The following is a 21,329-nucleotide window of genomic DNA, read 5'->3' as shown; positions in this document are numbered from 1 at the left end:
GCTGTGTGAGACGGTTCTTGTGAGGCTTAAGTGAAATAACACCTAGCACCTGATACACACAATGAAAGGTTACTATTATTGGTGTTATTTTTATTATAAAGAGGTTCTTCTCAGAGACAATAGTACTGGAGAGTAAATAAACTATTTTTGTAGGAGCTTGATTTAACTTTCGAAGGATGCTTTTACTAGACTTCTAAAAGGCATTAATATCCATCAATGTTTATGTAAAGTACAGCTTTTTTTCCTGTTGTATAAATTAAGCAATCATGTTCTCTTAGGTAATTACAATTAAGCCCTACAATGCTAACCAATATGTAGTTGTCAATCAGTGAACACTGAAAACTCTTACTGAGTGTCATCTAAATTACAGAGTCCACTTTTTCTCAGATATCTTTACTATGAAAGCTGCCTTTCCTTTATCAGTTGTTTTCCTTCTATTCCACCATCTGTGTGCCAGTAAAGCTTCACTCGGTCTTCTCCAGCCTAGTGCCCACAGGTCTCTTGGGAGGAACTGAGCTATCATGCTTCGTAGAAAGCATGAACATCTTCCTTTCTGTGTTAAATCTGGCTAATATGAAAATAACTTTGTCCACTGAAACCGCACTCCAATGCTGTTGACACAGCCTCTCACATAGATGACATTAACTTATGGGATTCCTTTGGCTCTTCAGTAATGATAGTCCTTTGAGTGAGTATCAAAGCACATCATTCTCACACTGAGTCCATTCACTCTTTAGTAAAGTATTCTATCAAGTAACAGTCAACCTTGTTGATCCAAAATTAGAGACAGAAAGTGGGTCTAATTTTAGCAAAAAGGATGGGGGGGAGATAAAAAAAGAAAACCAGAAACAGACCTACAAGCTGAGCATAGCTAAGAAGTACCACCACGCAACTGATGTATTCTGAAGCTCATCAGTAATCACTAATGGGATGGACACTGCCCAGACATACTCTGTTATAGTTCCACCGTCCTCACGTAGACTGACTTCCTTACTTTATTTAAATGCAAAACTTTCTGGAGATGGATATTTCCTTACTCTATATTTAAAGTCAAATAGCATACACCTATTTGTTGAAATTTAAATGAGTATTTGAGGAAGTTTTCTGAGAATGTTACAACCCCTTCTGTGATATCTGGAGTCACCCAGATGTCCGAACCATGAAGCAAGTAGTTGATGAATAGAAAAATCAATTTCTAATCTTCCACTCAGTTAAACATATATGTAAAATACACATATATTTTTTAAATAGAGAAATGCTTACCTGGAAAGGAGAAGTTTCCTCCAATATTAACAAATCTGTCAGTCATTTCTCCAAATACTATCATCATGAGGGGGAGACCTGACCCATGAGCTATGGCCATGATAGTGCCAAAGGACATAAATAATTTATCCTGCCAATCAGAATATCGAAACTAAAAAAAAAAGAAAAAAAGATAAGAATACTTAGCTTGTGTAACAGGATTTCTCTTTTGTCACAATGATATGTTCTTCGGATTTTTATTTAATGTCAGTACTTTTGTAACGGTTGCAAATAAAGGTATTAGGGAAGAAAGAATTTCAATCCAATCACTGACAGATTAATTTCATGATTCTATTTATTTTGTATTCTGTGAGGAAATCAATCTAACTCCATTTAATCACTATCTTATTTGGATAAGTGCAATATAATCAGAAGGGACGAAGGTTTGGTTCCATTAAGAAATATGTTTGATTTTCCAGAGCTCCTGAGGTAGTGAATTAAGAGCAACTAGGGGTAGACATCATTTACATACACACACATAGTATGTCCTTTAAAAAGACATTCAGGGCTTCCCCGGTGGCACAGTGGTTAAGAATCCGCCTGCCAATGTAGGGAACACAGGTTCGAGCCCCGGTTTGGGAAGATCCCACATGCCACGGAGCAACTAAGCCTGTGCTCCACAACTACTGAGCCTGCTCTCTAGAGCCTGCGAGCCACAACTACTGAGCCCGCATGCCACAACTACTGAAGCCCGCATGCCTAGAGCCCGTGCTCCGCAACAAAGGAAGCCACCTCAATGAGAAGCCCGTGCACCGCAACGAAGAGCAGCCCCCGCTCGCCACAACTAGAGAAAGCCCGCGCACAGCAACGAAGACCCAACGCAGCCAAAAATAAATAAATAAAATTTAAAAAGAAAGACATTCAGAATAGTTCAAAGGGAGAATTATAAAGGGGTTGAGGGGAACAGATCCTCTGGGTTTTGAGGATAAGATCCCTTTAAGAGGTTTAAGTTAGCTTTTAGAAGGCAGCTCCACAGTGAAGTGCAACAGACATTAAGGAGTGCATGAGTGTGTGCTTTAGGGAAGTCTTGCTCATGGAGATGACGCTCACTGTAGAATCTTGAAAGGTAAGGGGGGATTAGCTGAAGAAGAAATGGGGAGCTCAGAGGAAGTGGAGGATGTTGAGGCTTAGAACAGCAGGGCGACTAGAAACCACACGAGTGCTCAGGTAACTCCACGCAGTGGAACTCCTGAGTGCACGGTACAAAGTGTGGAAGACGATATTAGAGAAAGGTCTAAGAGGCCTGGTGGGCCACACCAACAATCTTGGACTTAGTACCACCTATAGAGGAGAGGGGTGATACCAGTTGTTACAGTGAAGTGCACAACACCCAAGAACTAACCAGCCAATCAGTGTCATAATACTCCAAAACACTTTGTCCCTCGCCATCTTTTTTAGTCCTCTCCAATTTCGCACTTTTTCTCATCATTTCTGATCGACTGAACTATGGCTCTCTCTCTTTGATCTTCTTTCCTCCTCTGCCTTCCAGACTACATCTTCCGTCTGTAGTTTTTTCCGTTTTCTACACCTTCCTCTCTGTCCCTTGCATCTTTCCTGTCTTTTTAATCTTTCCTGCTGCCCGTTTCCCTCATCCCCCCCCTTTGGGAGACAAGAATCAATAATCAGGAGAATGGATGATGAGTCAGGCTTGGTGGAGTGGGGTCCTTGAGAGTGCAGGCTGAGTCAGACGGGGTCACTATGCAGGGGCACCCTGAGGTCAAAAGCACAAGGTGGGGAGTGAGGGGTGTGTGTGCAAACTGTTCTCAAAGAGTTCCAAGGGTTCAGTCTGGGAGACCACATTCCATCATCAAGCACACAGGGCAAGCAAGAGTGCTGAAAGAGTCAGAAGCCAGGTGGGGCCTGGAATGGAACAAGGGGAGCAGGTAAAGTCAAGGACAAGTGGGGAAGGGCCCCTAAAACTGCTACAAAAGGGACCAGTGTCCCCAAGGTTCGTCTTATGGCTCCTGGGGAAGGGAGATAGAGCAGTCGGGTCTATGGGCCACAGTTCAAGCACAGGAGCAGGTTGTCATATAATGTTCCTTTAGTGAACATTTATGTGAAATTGAGGAATGTTTTAAGTGCTTTTCATGGTACATCTGAACTCATATAATGTAATACGTTAGTTGCACTCCAATTTAAAAGTTTTTCATATTAATTAAATAAAACTTTATTGTCTCAAGCTTCAATTTAAAAACTCCATAATTTCACAGCAATATCCTAAGTAAACCTAGATCTGTTTTCAGTGATTTTTCAACAAAAGAATACATTCTAACTCCTATTAAAAAACACAGTTTTGTCCTGAACCTCTATCAGAACAACAGCAAAAAAATCTATTCAGAGGGTGAAAAGATTACACTTAAATTTAACTTAAGGTTAAACTTTTAGATTCAAATGATTGTTTCTACTTTAACGTCGTGACATTTTTGTTTTCTCTAGGAGGCAGATTTAAAACTTGTGCACTGGATTTCCCTGGTGGCGCAGTGGTTAAGAATCTGCCTGCCAATGCAGGGGACACAGGTTCGAGCCCTGGTCTGGGAAGATCCCACATGCCACGGAGCAACTCAGCCTGTGCACCACAACTACTGAGCCTGCGCTCTAGAGCCCGCGAGTCACAAGTACTGAAGCTCGCGCGCCTAGAGCCTGTGCTCCGCAACAAGAGAAGCCACTCCAATGAGAAGCCCATGCACCGCAACGAAGAGAAAGCCCACGCGCAGCAACGAAGATCCAATGCAGCCAAAAATAAATAAAAATAAATGAATAAATCAATCAAAATAAAAGCTATGCATTAAAACCAGATTTAGTTTCACAAACAATTTATTCTCTAAAGTACTAAACTGAAAAAATGTTACCCTTACTGAGACTTTTAAACAAAAACATCACAAGCATAAGGGAGAAGAGAATGAACAGGGGCTTTATGGCGACATGAGAAGAATGCAGCGCGCTCCAGAGTGTGGACGTTTCGGTGTCCTCTCATCCTTTACTTCATAAGTTGGAGGTTTCAGCTGACATTGCCGCTTAATACCAACTTCTCTGCTATCAAAAAATGGCCGGCATAGTTTGAAACACATCATATTCACCAACAGTGGGCAAACACTTTCATGGGTCCCCTCTCTAAGACATATTACAAATGAAAAACAGATTCGACTTCTTCCAAAAGTATGTTGGCTTGCCTTGGACCAGCTGAAAACCACTGAGAATTGTTGTAACATATCTGAGTCCATAATAGTAACTCCATATTTAATTATTTTCCTGAAGCCAACGTGAACATATAAATTTCTTAATCATTGACAATTTTCTGTAGTTAACATCTCTTTATATGCAAGCTTACTTTAAACCAAATTTGGGTTTTTTTGTGAAACAAGTGCTGAGATGCATTTTCCTGAAATCGGTTGGTTTGTATGCCGCTACGAACACAAGTCCTATTTTCATTTCCCAGTACACCAGTAAGCTCTGCTCTCATGGCCAGCCTATCCCTACCCTCTTTTATCATCCATCTTGAGAATGTGGCCATTAACTACAATGAGCCAATCCAGGACAGCACAGGTGCAGCAGGAAAACCTATTGCTGCCTGTAGACAGTCTTGAAGTACTGCTATAGCTATGGATCCAAGACATCAAATTTAAATGAAGGCAGGAGTTATTCATATTTAATATTTCACAGCTTACCAATGTTAATGGTCCAATCAAATTTACTTTCTTCGTTTTTCCTTATCTTGTTTGCTGTAAAAAAAAATATAATTGACTGAATTTAAAAACTGTTTACAAAATGTTTCAATTGAATATAAATTTGAGTAGTTTATCATATTCAATATTATATATATATTTAACATCTTTATTGGAGTATAAATGCTTTACAATGTTGTGTTAGTTTCTGCTGTATAACAAAGTGAATCAGCTGTATGTATACATATATCCCCATATCCCCTCCCTCTTGCGTCTCCCTCCCATCCTCCCTATCCCACCCCTCTAGGTGGTCACAAGGCACAGAGCTGATCTCCCTGTGCTATGCGGCTGCTTCCCCCTAGCTATCTATTTTACATTTGGCAGTGTATATATGTCAGTGCTACTCTATCACTTTGTCCAGCCTCCTCTCCCCCCCGCCCCCATGTCTTCAAGTCCATTCCCTACATCTGCGTCTTTATTCCTGTCCTGCCACTAGGTTCATTAGAACCTTTTTTTTTTTTTTTTTTAGATTCCATATATATGCGTTAGCATATGGTATTTGTTTTTCTCTTTCTGACTTACTTCACTCTATAGGACAGACTCTAGGTCCATCTACCTCACTACAAATAACTCAATTTTGTTTCTTTTTATGGACGAGTAATATTCCATCATATATATGTCCCACATCTTCTTTATCCATTCATCTGTCGATGGAAACTCAGGTTGCTTCCATGACCTGGCTATTGTAAATAGTGCGGCAGTGAACACTGTGGTACATGTCTCTTTTTGAATTATGGTTTTCTCAGGGTATCAACATTATACTTTCAAATATAAAAGAGTGATGTCCACAAATTGTCGAAATTATCCAGTTTCGACTGCAAGGCAATCACCAAGTGCAAAGGTAACCGTCCAAGTTACTATAGGAATCTCTGGATAACCGGGAGATGGTCACCTGTCTTGCAGAGCTCATGCACAGAGGGAAGATGAATATGTTAACAATGTCCTCCAGATCAATTAATCCTTCACTTGCTAAAATCATACATACTGATCTAAAATTAGTAAAGGCCAGGACTTCCCTGGTGGCGCAATGGTTAAGAATCTGCCTGCCAATACAGGGGACACAGGTTTGAGCCCTGGTCACGAAAGATCCCACATGCCGCGGAGCAACTAAGCCCGTGCACCACAACTACTGAGCCTGAGCTCTAGAGCCCGTGAGCCACAACTACTGAAGCCCGTGCACCTAGAGCCTGTGCTCCGCAACAACAGAAGCCACCGCGATGAAAAGCCTGCACACTGCAACGAAGAGTAGCCTCTGCTCGCCGCAACTAGAGAAAGCCTGCGCGCAGCAACGAAGACCCAACGCAGCCAAAAATAGATAAAATTAAATTTAAAAATTTATATTAAATAAATAAATAATAAAATAAAATTAGTAAAGGCCACCCTTCTGAATGATTACAGGGAGTGGTGTCAGGAAATCCTCTCAACTCTGCATTCAAAATACATCTAGAATTCAACCACTGCTCACCAATTTTATGGCTATCCCAATAGCCAGGAGAACTCCTGCCTTGTTTCTCCACTTCCACTTATGCCCACTTTAGTCTTTCCTCAACACAGTAGTCAGAGTAATCATTTAAAAACTCAAGTCATGTGGTTGCCAAGGGATGTGGGGAGAGGGATGGATTGGGAGTTTGCGGTTAGCAGACGCAAACTATTACGTATAGGATGGATAAACAACAAGGTCCTCCTGTACACCACAGGGAACTATATTCAATATCCTGTGATAAACCATAATGGAAAAGAATTAAAAAAGAATGCATATATATGTATAACTGAATCACTTTGCTGTACAGCAGAAATTAACACAACATTGTAAAGCAACTATACTTCAATAACGCAGATTTTTAAAAAACTCTCAATTCATATCATGCTGCTCCTCTGCTCAAAGACTTACAATGGCTTCCACTTTTCTCAGAGTAAAAGCCAAATCCTTACATCAGCCTCTAGGGCCCCACATGATGTTCCTTGTCACCTCTCTGACCACAGTGCCACTCCCACTCCTGCTTCTCTGCCCCAGCCACCCTGCTGTCTCTGTTGTCGCTGTTCTGTGAACATTCCAGCCATGTTCCCATCGCAGAGTCTTTATTACCTCTGCCAGGAATGGTCTCCCTCAGATGCCACACACCTCCCTCCTTTATTTCAAGTTCTTGCTCAGATATTGCCTTCTCAGTACGACCTACCTTGACCACCCTACTTAAAATTGCAAACGACTTCCTTTTTGCACTCCTGATTTCTTTAGCCTTGATTAATGCTTTTCCATAGCATTCATTACCTTCTAACATTTGCTGTAGTTTACATATTCAGCATATGTATTATTTATATCTATCTTCCATACAATAAATGCAAACTCTAGGAGAGCTTTTTTTTTTAAAACATAAAATGAATTTATTTAGCTTAAATGTCCAGGTAGGTGATAAAGTTTTACTCATAGGACTTGATCCCAAATTATCTAGAACATTCGCTAAAATCAAAGGACAGACATCTGCAATGAAATGCGTTCAAAAGAATGTGCCATAGGCAATAACAGCATGATTGGAACAAGCATGTAACTAACTCTCAATTTTCCCTAGATAACTGAAGTGAGCTGAACTTCCTTTAATGTATAAGCGTTAGTCTACTTTTTATAAAAATTTGTCTCCTTACACTTAATTTCATAATCTTACAGTTTCAACTTATTCTTAGCTTTTTGTATTTCTCTTTTGAACTGTCTTCTTTCCAACACAAGGCTGTGAGCTCCACTTCTGAGAACTTCCTTGAGTTCTGTTATGTCACTGCATCTTTTGCAGGAAAACCCCTCTGTACATTCATCAAATGTTCAGCCAGTGCAATACATAAATAGCCTTCTTCCAGAAAATGCCATCTATTTATAGATTCACAGTCAATCCCAGCCTAAATTGTCAGCTGACGAAACCCACATTTTTCTAGTAGAAATAATATCAATTATTTTCTAGCAGAAAAAATACCAATTTTATGCATCACGCCAAACTTTCTATGAATGAATACCATGGTATGTAGAAGGAATAAGGCAAGATCACTGTATGAAGACGTTATCAGACAAAAATAATGCCTCAGTTGAACCACCAGATAGGCATGTTTTCCGTTGACTAATCAGGTCCCTTGCAGCTTGAGGACACACTACAGAACCTGATAAAATTTGTCCCTCGGGGTGATCGCTGGATGACACAGTTCAATTAGTTTTGGGTGGCTTGGCATGAACTCAGAGACCACAACAGCCTCATAAACTGAGGCTGAAGGCGAAAGTGATTCACTATTCCCACGGTGAAAGTGGGACAATGGCAACATGTCATTGACTGGTTTGCTTCTGCCCCTACTAAGGTCCATGAAGCGTGGGCAACAAGGGAACTCTGGGAACCGAAGAGCCATCACAGGAAGAAAGACATTCAAGAAAGAGGTTTCCCCCTTGCATGTGAACAAAAATTTCTTTGGAAGCACAGGTTAGGAAGAATGAGGCTGCCCCAGGTCCCCCTCCCCTCTTCACCCCTCACCACCCACAGGGGAGAAAGAGGAAGCAGCCTGGCGCTGGGAGGAGGGGGGTGGGATGGGTAAAATGAGGAGGAAGAGGAATAGCGAGGGGGAGGAAGGAGGCTTCTGCTTCACTACACTTGTTTAAAAAGCACAACCATCAACGACAGGTGTCTGATGCTCTGCATCTAGTAAGCCTCTAGTAAGCGGGCACAAAGATCAAATGATGTTTATCAAAGTTTTTCGGAAAAGTTTTGGGTTACATAACGCAAGGAATGTTATGCCACACATATTCATCGGATCACCCTGCACAAAGAGAAGCGGGCACTTTTAAACACATCCTCTTCTTCCTGAGCCTGTTGCAAAAGAAGCCTCAGTGACATTCCTTGGGTAAGGTCAGAACCTCAGACAAGACGCTACGGAAGCTCCGAAACAAAGGCCAAAGGCATCGTCAGATTTTCTCAACTTCTTCCCTCAGCCAGAGCTGGCCCTGCTGATTCACGTGTCGCGGGAAAGCGGCGGCTGCGGGTTCTGTACCTGCTGCTGCTGCTGCTGCCCCGTTCAAATTCGTCCTCCGTTTTCCTGGGGACCCGGACTGTTCCGATCCTTCCCGCCTCTAGATCCATCTCAGCCTAGGTGAGAAACCACAGTCTCAGGTCCAAGAACACCCACCCCAGCACGGGGAGGTCGACCAGCCTCCTCGCAGACCCTGCCCGAGGGATCGGGGCCGGCTGACAGGTCGCGGGGCCCGGGGGCGCCGCGTGGAAGTCGCGCTGCCGCCGCCCGGAGCCCACTGTCCCCGGAGTCCCCCGGTCGGAGCCGGCGCGCCCAAGCTCCCCTCACCTGGGACCTCGTGCGTCTCTGGCGGAGCTGCTGGGCGCACCAGGGCTGCGGCCGCGGGGCCTGGACTTTGTTCGCAGAGCCGGCCTCGCCCCCGCCCACCCCCGCGCACGCGTCGGGCCCGGGCGAGGGCCCCCGGGCCGCAGGAGCCGCTCCCGCCGCCCGCCCGGCTCACACGGCGGGCCCAGCGCGGAGAAGGGCCCGGCGCGCCGCCCTCGCTGCCCGAGGTGCCCCGCCGGCCGCCGCCCACCCGGGCGAGCAGCCAGCCCCGGGCCCGCTGCACCAGCTACTGCTGATAAGCCCGCGACCGGCCCGGTGCCGCCGGGTGTTCCGAAAGCCTCGCCCGGCGGGCCACCCGAGCCCTACAAAGTGACTGTCACACTCCCTCGGCGCTCAGTGTTCTTTTTAAACCCATGCGCGGGACAGTTTCTAGACGCTCACTAATCATGGGACAGTCGAGGACCAAGAGAGACCCCTAGGCTCGCCTCCCGCTTCTGCATCCCCAGGTCTGGTCCCCGGGCCACCAAACCCAACCATCTCCAGGGACGACGAGAGCTGGGCAGGGCCACCTGGAATCATCACATTAAGCTTCTCTCTGTCGGTGCCCTCTTAATTCTTAGAGACACAGAACTTTAGGGCTGGAAGGGACTTTAGAGATCGTCTAATTCAAAACCCGCTGTTTTTTTTGTTTGTTTGTTTGTTTTAAACAATAAGAAACTGATGCCCAGAGAGGTTAAGTCCCGCCTGAGGCTGCATCCTCGAGACCAGGGTCCAGTCTCCAGTGTCCTCCTGTGGCATACTGCTCTAATCTTGGACTTCTCCCTGTGCTAAATTATCTCTACACCTAGCGCCCACTTGAGTCCCCCGTGTGGTCTTGTTGTCGCTTTTCATTGACCTCTCCGCACTCCTTTGCAAAGGAAGAATCTAAAACAGGGAGTAATATGTTATCATGGCTTTGAAGCCAGTGGGATTCAAACTCAGAGCTTCACATCTTATTAGCTATGTGACCTTGGACACTTTCTCACTTGTCGAAACCTCAGTTTCCTCATATGTAACATAAGGATAAAACATCTCCTTTACCAGGTCACTGTGAGGAATAAATGAACTAAGAAGGTAAAAGGAGCTAGCATTGAGCCTAGAACAGAATACACTCCATAAATATGGCTTTCCTTCCTCCCAACCAGGTAGCAGGATTACCTGCTGGTCCTTGCTCCTGCTCTGTCTTATTAACACAGAAGTCATCCCATGGCTTTCTTGGGTTCCCAGAGAACCTTAAAGCAGAGCATCCTATAAGAGGTGGTGTTGTCGGCAGACCCTGGAATGAATCTCACCTCTACCACTTACTAGCTGTCTGGGCTTCGGCAGTTTAATTCTTGATTCAGTCTCCGAAACCATAAAACAGGGGTGTTGTTAGGATTAAACATAATGTGTGCAAAGTGCCTGGCATATAGGAGGTACCTTATAAATGACAACTAGCATTAATAGTTAAAAGATCAGAAGAGGCTTAGGAGAAGAGACTGGGATAGGAGCCAGCAGCTCTAGCACTCACTCTTAGATATGCCACTCATCTTCATCCTGCTCTGCCTGTTACCTTGAGCTAGGCAGAAGTTGATTTGAAGAGATGCTGGGAGTTGATTAAAACTATGGCACTGGACTTCCCTGGTGGTGCAGTGGTTAAGAATCCACCTGCCAATGCAGGGGACACGGGTTCAAGCCCTGGTCCAGGAAGATCCCACATGCTGCGGAGCAACTAAGCCCGTGCGCCACAACTACTAAGCCTGCGCTCTAGAGCCCGCGAGACACAACTACTGAGCCCGTGAGCCACAACAACTGAAGCCCGCACGCCTAGAGCCCGTGCTGCGCAACAAGAGAAGCCACTGCAATGAGAAGCCCGTGCACCGCAACGAAGAGTAGCCCCTGCTCGCCACAACTAGAGAAAGCCCGCGCACAGCAACAAAGACCCAATGCAACCAAAAATAAATAATAAATTAATAAATTAATTAAAAAACAAACAAACAAAAACTATGGCATGCTCTGGAATTATTAGAAATGAATTTATTTACGGATTTTCCTTAAAATATTTTTTCTTCTTATCCCGTCCAGCACAATCATGAGGATTCTCTTTGATCAACCAGAATTCCTCTTCCTCACAAGTCTAACAGGTGGTCAGATCACTAGGTTAAAATACTCTGAGATTAAAGCAACTGGAATTGTTTAGCTTGAAAGAAAGCTTGGTGGTGACTGAAGGACATTATAAAACTCCGTAGCCTATAAGGAGATGGTAGCCTGTTCAGTTTCTACAAAAGACAACTTGAGGGAGAGAAAAGGCGGATACGTGAGGAAGTAGGAAGCTTCTGAACTAAAAACGAAAACAAAAAAACAAACAAAAGGACCCAGGAATAAGATGTGTGTGCCTGTCTGTCTGTCTCCCAGAGTCTATTCACAAAGTTGTCCCTATAAGAAGTGTTCATCACGTGTATTCTGCATCTGAGGCATGTTTGTGGGGAGAGAGGAGCCATGTCCACATGACTGTTTATGTTTTTGCCTGTGTTACAGCCCATTCCAAGGGCCACTTTTATATTTATTTGATAACAATAAAACAACATTACCTGGTGCATCCATGTGGTTGTTCATTCAAAAACAATATTTAAGCCACTATGATACACTGGAGATTTCTCAGTGATACTCAGGCTGTAAGAAATCTTAACTTTCTTTTGTTGGTAGGATATTGAGATACTTCTGCTTTGCTCTTGTTGATGTCGGGTTAATGTCCTTCCCCCACTCTGTCTTACTTTTTCTACATGTTCCACTAGTTCTTTCTTTTCTAATCTTAATTTTTGCTCTCTCTTGGAGTAATTAAATATTTTTATTCTTTGTTTCTTTTCTCTTGATTTATTAAGTCTATAGTCTTCTATTTTTCTATTTAACAGTTAACTCCTTCCTAGAGATTATGACGTATCTTTGACTAATCAGTGGTACTTTTTCCTCTTCCAGGACAATGCAAGAACTTTAGAATTCTCAAACCACATTTATCCATCTCTGACTCACACACTACTATTGTCATGGACTTTAATTTTTTCTTTTATGACCCTTATGAGAATATTACTTTATAGTCACTATTATTTAGATTTATATATTTATTATCATTTTCTTTCTCTTTATTTCTTCCTACATCTCAGAGCCACTATCTTGGATCATTTTCCTTTTACCTAAAGAACATTTTTGTGTTTCCTTTAAGTCAGTGATACATTTTCTCAGCTTTTTTTTCCCTGAAAATTTAACTCACCTTCATTTTGAAAAATTATTTAAAGATTTGCCTTACTGGATATCAAGAATTTTATTATGAAACTACAGTAATTAAGGCAATGTGTTTTGGACAGGGATAAACAAAATTAAAATGAAACAGAGTAGAGATTTTATAATTGACACAGCTAGAATTCTAATCCTGGCACTGTTCTAAGCCACTACATTAAACTAGGGCAGGGAAGTGGGGATAGAGGAGATGGATCAAATGTTTTGGATGGTTAAACATCTTCTTCCTCCAATCCATTGATCTTACCACCTTTTAACCCTTCCTCACTCTTCTGGTGTTCCGTGTTCCACCAATCTCGCAGACATCTGCAACTCCCTTGCCTTCTCTCTTTACCAGGCTTGCTTGGTAAAACTACAACCTTGCTTATTTAAATTATCCAACTACTACAAGCTTCCACCATGCAACAGAACATGGCTAAAGAAAAACACAAAACCATCTGAATGGTCCCACCACGAAACTAAATGGCCCTTTACTATATACTTAATGTATTTATTACGCATATTATTTATTGTCCACTCTGCAGGATGCAAGATTCCTACGAACAAAGGTTTTTTTTTTTCTGTCTTATACACTACTATATCCCAACCTTTGCTGCCCAACAGCAAATGTTTCCTTAGTGCATTTACTCTTCCACTTTCCTGGATCATTATTTCATAGTTCCTCTTTCCTCCAACGTCTATCATCCATTCCATATCTTCACCTTCTGTTTCACATTCCGTATCGTCACATGCTTCTTATTTCATTGATGGAAATCGCGGTGCTCAGAAGGGAACTGCCATTGTCTCCCGCCAGGACATGTGCCCGCTTACTAGAGGCTGCACCCAACACTCTGCCTTTCCCCCTGCTTCTCTAAATGAACTATCCATGTGTCTATATGCAGGCAGTCCTTTTGTTTGTACTTTTCAGCGATAGATCTCATCTCCTCAAAAATGACTTCATTAGGAGCCATTACTCCCCGTCTCTCCTGCATCGTCAACTTTTCTGTCCCAGCCCTGCTGGTACACATGCTGTTATTTCTTCCACCTTAAAAACAAAAAATCTTCTTGACCTCACTTTTCTTACCGACTACTATCACATTTCCCTCCTTCTCTTTGCAGCTACACTTCTTAAAAGAGTTATCTCTATCACTTTCTCCATTTCCTGTCCTCCTGTTCTCCCTTAAACACACTCTAATCAGGAGTTTGACCCTTTCACACTACCAAAACTGCCTTTGTAAGTCACTGATAACCTCTACGTTGCTAAATCCAAAGGTCAATTTTTTGTCCTTATCTGACTTGACAAATTCAAGCAGTTGACAAATTTATCTCTCTCCCTTGATACATTTTCCTCACTTGAACTCCAGAACATCACATATTTCTTGGATTTTCTTCTGCTTTACTGGTCACTCTTTCTCAGTCTCCTTTGATGTTGTTCCTCTTCTTTCAGCTTCTCAACCAACATTGGAGTGCTAAGGCTCACTGCTCAGACTTCTCTGTCTATTCTCACTCCCTCTGTAATCTCAGCCAGTCTCAGGGCTTTAAATACCATTGGTATCCAACAATTTCTAATGTTTTATTTACAGTCTAGACTTCCTTCCTGACTTCCTGGCTCATATATATCAATATAACTGCATCTTTGGTGTCTCTACTTGGATGTTTCAAGTGCCCAACCTTGACTCCTGACCTTTCCCCCAAACCGGCCCCTCCAGCAGGTTTTTCTCCTTCTCAGTTGGCACCTCCAGCCATCCAGTTGATCAGCAAAAATATTAGAGTCATCCTGCATTCTTCTCTTTCTTCTACAGCCCATACTCTGTCAGGAAATCTTATTGGTTCTACCTGCAGAATAGATCCAGAATCAGGGACTTCCCTAGCGGACCAGTGGTTAGGACTTTGTCTTCCAACGCAGGGGGTGCAGGTTCGATCCCTGGTCGGGGGGCTAAGATCCCACATGCCTTGTGGCCAAAAAACCAAAACATAAAACAGAAGCACTATCATAACAAATTCAATAAAGACTTTAAAAAAGATGGTCCACATAAAAAAAAAAAAGGTTAAAAAATATATATATATCCAGAATCTGACCACTTGTTTCTCTCCAGTTCTACCAGCATGGTGCAAGCCGTTCTCATCTCTCACCTGACTACAAGAGCTTCTTAACAGTCTCTCTGCTCCTGTCTTTACCTCCTCTCCTGCCTCTGTCCATTCTCAAAGCAGCAGCCAGAGTGATTCTTTTGAAAAGTGAGTCAGATCACGTGACGTCTCTGCTCACAATTCCCCAGTGGCCCCCAGTTCATTTGGAGCCATGGCCTGCAGTGGCTCACCCTCTCCGTAACTTCTCTGACCTCGTTTTCTACTTCTCTCCCTGCCTCTCTCCCCGCCAGCCACACTGGCTTCTTGGATGTTCCACAAACAAGAGAGGCAGGGTTCCACCTCAGGGTGTTTGGGCTAGTTGTTCCCTCGGCCCCAAATTCTCTTCCTCCAAATATTCACACGGCTGAAACCTTCACCTCCTACAAGTCTCTTCTTGATTACCATCTTGTCAATGAGACCAACCCTGACCTCTTTAAAAACGCTTATCCCCAGGACTCCCAATTCCCCTTACTCTACTCCAATTTTTCTTCCCATACCATTTTACACCTTCTAGTACACTATACAATTTATGAAATGATTATGCTTGCTGTTTATTGTCACCTCAGTAGTATGTAAGACCCACAAGAATAAAGATATTTTCCTCTGTTTTGTTCAATGAGATATCCAACATTTGCTGCCCACACTTACTATGTACCAGACCCTGTGCAAGGGTTTGAGGATATAAAGAAAAACGGGCCTTAGCTCCTGCCTCAAAATGAACTGAGAATAAGCCAGTAGAAAAATCAGATCTGTATAGTGTTTTATAAAGTTACAGAGCCCGTCACACATATATATCACCTCATTCAAATCTCAAAAGAAGAAGCATGTTCAAGGAAAACAAGCGAGGCGGTATCATTCTCGGTTTAAAGGTGTGGCAACTGGAATTCCTAAAAAGTAAGTGAATGGAATTAGGACACCCTGGGGAAGACTGCTGCCAGGCAGAGGCCATGCCTATCTCTGGATCTAGTACCCACAGCACTAGAGGCTCATCAAATGTGTACTGAATAGATCAATAGTTTTAAGCTATAGCATAAAAGACTTATATGTAAAAAAGAGTGGGGGCTTCCCTGGTGGCGCGGTGGTTGAGAATCTGCCTGCCAATGCAGGGGACACGGGTTCGAGCCCTGGTCTGGGAAGATCCCACATGCCGCGGAGCAACTGGGCCCGTGCGCCACAACTACTGAGCCAGCGCGTCTGGAGCCTGTGCTCCGCAACAAGAGAGGCTGCGATAGCGAGAGGCCCGCGCACCGCGATGAAGAGTGGCCCCCACTTTCCGCAACTAGAGAAAGCCCTCGCACAGAGACGAAGACCCAACACAGCCAAAAATAAAATAAATAAGTACATTAAAAACTATAAAAAAAAAAAAAAGAGTGTACTGTAAGTAAGGGCCAAAGGGAAGAGCAAACTCCACCTACCAAAGTATTTTAAAATATTTAATATTTTCTATAGTGTTATAATATTATATTACAATAATTGGATATACTATATTATATATTTTATATTATATTTAAATATAAATGACTTTGCAACAGTTTTCTCTGAAGAGAGAATAATGGACTCAGTTCTCTGTCCAGTCGACCTTTAGCTTGACGGTAATATGCTCTCTGGTCTTTCTCCCACTATATTGTATTTGTGGCTAACAATTCCCTGACCTTTCATCTCTGAAGAGAGACGGTTAGATGCTATCTTTGACTATTATATTTGCATGTTGCCACACTTTCCTACATTCTGTTTCCAAATTTTCTGTCACCAGTACCTCTGCTTAAATCTTCCATCTTCCTCTCAGAGTTGATGGATCTTGATTTCTCCTGTCTTCACTGCCTTCAAACCATGTTACATCTTGTAATTTTCTCCCCAAATTCTTTTCAAAACCCTTCTTAACCTGCGTGAAAAACAAAACAAAAATCCCTCTCCACCTCTGACCTCTTATCTCCTAAAAAATCATTTCCTTTTGGTCTCACTTTTCTTTTCCTCATTATAAAACTCATCTAATTTGGCCCCAGCACATTGGAAGGCATTCATAAGATGTTGAAGATGAGGGTAATGCTGATTTCCAATGAAACTGGTTTTCACTGGTAGTTCCAATGAACTTTTCCAATGAACTCTTCCTTATACCCTCTTAAACCAGGATAGGCTTGCAAAGGTACCACGACAAAATTTAAAGCAGTTGGGAAGAGTTTGTTATCAATCACAAGGTCATCTCATTTCTACCAGGACAAAGTAATGGCACATTGAGAGTTCCAAGGTCACATTGCCTAATGGAATTCTTGTGCTCTGTGAAAGTTATGGTAACTGTTGGGTGGACAGAAGGGCTGCAGGGTGCCAAGGTCAGAGATTAAATGAATAAGCACCAGCTAGGGTCACTGTGCTTTAGGTCATTAATGTTGACTCTTAGGGTTATTCTAAAACCATACCTTTTCAAAATATTGTATGTACTTGGCTACAGATTAAAATATTTGCTCATATCATACTAAAATATCTATAGATAATATAACAAAGAAGAACAGGAATGTTATGTTGGCATTTGATGTTAGTTCTCAGTTACTCACAGCACTATTTCCTAGACCTAAAATTGTGGCATCTTAAGGGCTCTTCAATCACTTTAAAGAGTGTTGTGAAATGTTCAGAAATCTACTGAAGCAAAATTAACTTGGGTTTGCAATCACCTGTGCATTATTTATGGAACCCTACTAATATTAGGTAGAATCTATAATTCTCTTTATCCTGCTCCCTTGCTGCCTTCTTTTTAATTAAATTTTTAATTTTGAGATGTTTATAGATTCACATACAGTTGTAAGAATAATACAGGGAGATCTGATGTACACTTTTCTTAGTTTCCCCAATGGTAATATATTGTATTTTTGTGTCCAAATTGATAAGGGATATTGGTCTGTTGAGTAATATTCCCTTGAAACCTGGACATTTAAGGTATTGTGAGATTCTAGATCTTAATTAAACCTTTTATTTTCCTTGATTTGGGGACACTGCTCTACCAGGGAAAGGGGTATCATTACTGTAAGTGAGGGTAGAAGTCCAGATTCCTCACTTGGTCTCCGCTGACCCCTGAGGTGGGAGGGGCTCCTTGTTACTGCTAAGCAGAGGCGGGGGTTCTGACTCTCTGTCTCCATTGATACTTTCCTAGCTGGGCAGAGTGGGAGTGCATTGTTACAGCTCTCCACATGGTCTCCACTGACACCACAGGGGGGCGGAGGTGGCCTTGTTACTGCTGAACAGGGAAAGTCCTGAGCCTCTACTATGCCCCCTCTAATACCATCCCAGAGGAGAGGGGAGGAGGTACCTCATTCCTGTGGTGGGGATGAAGAGTCAGCTCCCTGCTTGGCTTTCTCTGACATCACCGTGGTGGGGCGCAGATGGTGAGGTTAGCGTGCCTTGTTACAGCCTCTCAAGGGTAGAAGTCAAGGCTTGCCACTCAGCCTTTTCAGGCGTGGGCCTGGATGGTGCTATACTTTTTTTCCTATGATGTTTGGCTAGAGTAGAGAGGCTAGAAAATGTCTAAACATTTTCTGTCTTGCTGTGCTGCCCCTTTCCTGGTCCTTTGGTTAGAGAGAGCAGGCTTTTGTTGGGGCTCCTTTTTGTCTGTGCACATTGGCATTTCTGGGTTTTCACCTTCTTCAGCTCCAAGTCTGGGATATACGAAGCAAGAATAAAGCAAAACAAGACAAAACATCAGACAAGAAAAAGAAATAAAAGGTATCGAAATTGGAAGGAAGAGGTAAAACTGTCATTATATGCAGATGATACGATACTCTATATAGAAATCCCTAAAGACTCCACACAAAAACTATTTGAACTGATAAATGAATTCAGTGAGGTAGCAGAATACAAGATTAATATATAGAAATCAGTTGCATTTCTTTACACTAATAATGAAATATCAGAAATCAAAAAAAAATACAATCCCGTTTAAAATCACATTAAAAAATACCTAGGAATAAACCTAACCAAGGAGGTGAAAGACTTATACACTGAGAACTATAAAACACTGATAAAGGAAGTCGAGTATGATTCAAGGAAATGGAAAGATATCCCATGTTCTTGGATTGGAATAATTAACATAGTTAAAATGGTCATACTACCCAAAGCAGTCTACAGATTTAATGTGATCCCTATCAAATTACCCATGATATTTTTCACAGAACTAGAACAATTTAATAATTCTAAAATTTATATGGAATCACAAAAGACCCAGAATTGCCAAAGCAATTCTGAGGAAAAATAACAAAGCTGGAGGCATAACCCTCTCAGACTTCAGACAATACTACAAAGCTACAGTAATCAAAACAGCATGGTATTGGCACAAAAATAGACATATAGATCAATGGAACAGAATAGAGAGCCCAGAAGTAAACCCACACACCTATGGTCAATTAATCTTCAACAAAGGAGGCAAAAATATACAATGGAGAAAAGACAGTCTCTTCAGCAGGTGGTGATGGGAAAGCTGGACTGCCACAATTAATTCAATGAAGTTAGAACACACCCTCATACCATACACAAAAATAAACTAAAAATGGCTTAAAGACTTTATATTTAAGACATGACACCGTAAAACTCCTAGAAGAGAATGTAGGCAAAACATTCTCTGACATAAATCGTAGCAATGTTTTCTTAGGTCAGTCTCCCAAGGCAATAGTAATAAAAGCAAAAATAAACAAATGGGACTTCATCAAGCTTATAAGCTTTTGTACAGCAAAGGAAATCATAAACAAAACAAAAAGACAGCCTACAGACTGGAAAAAAATCTTTGCAAACCATGCGACCAACAAGGGCTCAATTTCCAAAATATACAAACAGCTCATACAAATCAATAACAAAAAAACAAACAATCCAATCAAAAACTGGGCAGAAGACCTAAATAGACATTTCTCCAAAGAAGACATACAGATGGCCAATAGGCACTTGAAAAGATGCTCAACATCACTAATTATTAGAGAAATGCAAATCAAAACTACAATGAGGTATCACCTCACACTGGTCAGAATGGCCATCATCAATAAGTCTGCAAATAACACAACATTTTAAATCAACTATACTCCAATAAAAATTTTTTTAGAAAGTCCACAAACAATAAATGCTGGAGAGGGTAATGAGAAAAGGGAACCCTCCTACACTGTTGGTGGGAATGTAAATTGGTGCAGCCACTATGGAAAAGAGTATGGAGGTTCCTTAAGAAAACTAAAAATAGAGTTACCATATGATCCAGAAATCCCACTCCTGGGCATATATCTGGAGAAAACCATGGTTCAAAAGTATACATGCAGGGACTTCCCTGGTGGTGCAGTGGTTAGGAATCTGCCTGCCAATGCAGGGGACACGGGTTCCAGCCCTGGTCCAGGAAGATCCCACATGCTGCAGAGCAACTATGCCTGTGCACCACAACTACTGAGCCTGCACTCTAGAGCCCGCGAGCCACAACTACTAAGCCTGCACGCCACAACTACTGAAGCCCGCGCGCCTAGAGCCCGTGCTCCGCAACAAGAGAAGCCACCGCAACGAGAAGCCCATGCACTGTGACGAGGAGCGGCCCCTGCTTGCCACAGCTGGAGAAAGCCCGCGTGCAGCAACGAAGAGTAGCCCCTGCTCGCCGCAACTAGAGAAAGCCCGCGTGCAGCAACGAAGATCCAACGCAGCCAAAAATAAATAAATTAATTAATTAATTAATTTTAAGAAAAGTATACATGCACCCCCAATGTTCACTGCAGCACTATTTACAATAGCCAAGACAGGGAAGCAACCCAAATGTTCATTGACAGATGAATGGATAAAGAATAAGTGGTATACATATACAATGGAATATTACTTTACCATAAAAAGAAGGAAATAACATCATTTGCAGCAACATGGATGGATCTAGAAATTATCACACTAAGTGAAGTAAGTTAGACAGAGAAAGACAAATATTATATGATATCACTTATAGGTGGAATCTAAAAAACAGTACAAATGAACTTATTTATAAAACAGAAACCAACTCACAGACATAGAAAACAAACGTATGGTTACCAAAGGGGAAAGGGTAGAGGGATAAATTTGGAATATGGGATTAACAGATGCACACTACTTTATATAAAATAGATAAAAAACAAGGATTCACTGTATAGCACAGGGAACTATACTCAATATCTTGTAATAAACTATAATGAAAAAAAGAATATAGATATATACATATATATGTATGACCAAATCACTTTGCTGTATACATCTGAAACTAACACAATATTATAAATCAACTATACTTCAATTAAAGGAAAAAAAAAAAAAACCCCACAGGCCAAAAACAAAAATGAAGAACTCACCACCATGTCATTCTTTGGATTTCAAGGTCCTTAGCTGGTTTGTCTTCTTCTCTTCACTTTTCGGAGTATTCTTATGATTGTTTTACAAATAACGTTCTGTATTTCTGGTTGTACTTAGCAGGAGGAATAGGGAAAAATATGTCTACTCCAGCTTCTTGGAAGTTGCTACCAGATTTTAAAAATCCATTTTCTCTAATAGGGTGCCGAGGCAAAGGAAGAAGATTCTAAAATCAAATTAGCCAATCTTTGT

The 21,329-nt window shown here is 42.0% G+C and overlaps 1 protein-coding gene across 6 annotated transcripts in view; it reads right to left on the bottom strand.

Moving 5' to 3' along the window:
• The window catches only part of ABCB4 (ATP binding cassette subfamily B member 4), a 93,793-nt gene extending 72,695 nt beyond the window's left edge, over window positions 1-21,098 (bottom strand). For 4 of the 6 annotated variants that reach the window (XM_036863800.1, XM_036863802.1, XM_036863807.1 and 1 more), the window contains exons 1-3: window positions 9,042-9,054; window positions 4,968-5,021; window positions 1,264-1,414 (exon numbers count right to left, since the gene is read on the bottom strand). In XM_036863800.1, the coding sequence (XP_036719695.1) occupies window positions 1,264-1,381 (118 nt within the window). In that variant the 5' untranslated portion in view covers window positions 1,382-1,414; window positions 4,968-5,021; window positions 9,042-9,054. Of the gene's footprint in view, window positions 1-1,263; window positions 1,415-4,967; window positions 5,022-9,041; window positions 9,055-21,079 lie in introns of those variants that run through there. The other 2 variants (XM_036863801.1, XM_036863803.1) reach the window with 2 other exon arrangements.
• Window positions 21,099-21,329: the final 231 nt, after the last annotated feature.

Source organism: Balaenoptera musculus, chromosome 9 (genome assembly GCF_009873245.2).
Source record: "Balaenoptera musculus isolate JJ_BM4_2016_0621 chromosome 9, mBalMus1.pri.v3, whole genome shotgun sequence".
NCBI lineage: Eukaryota > Metazoa > Chordata > Mammalia > Artiodactyla > Balaenopteridae > Balaenoptera > Balaenoptera musculus.
Note: the sequence above shows the minus strand (reverse complement) of the source record. Positions and strands in the feature narration are given on the sequence as shown.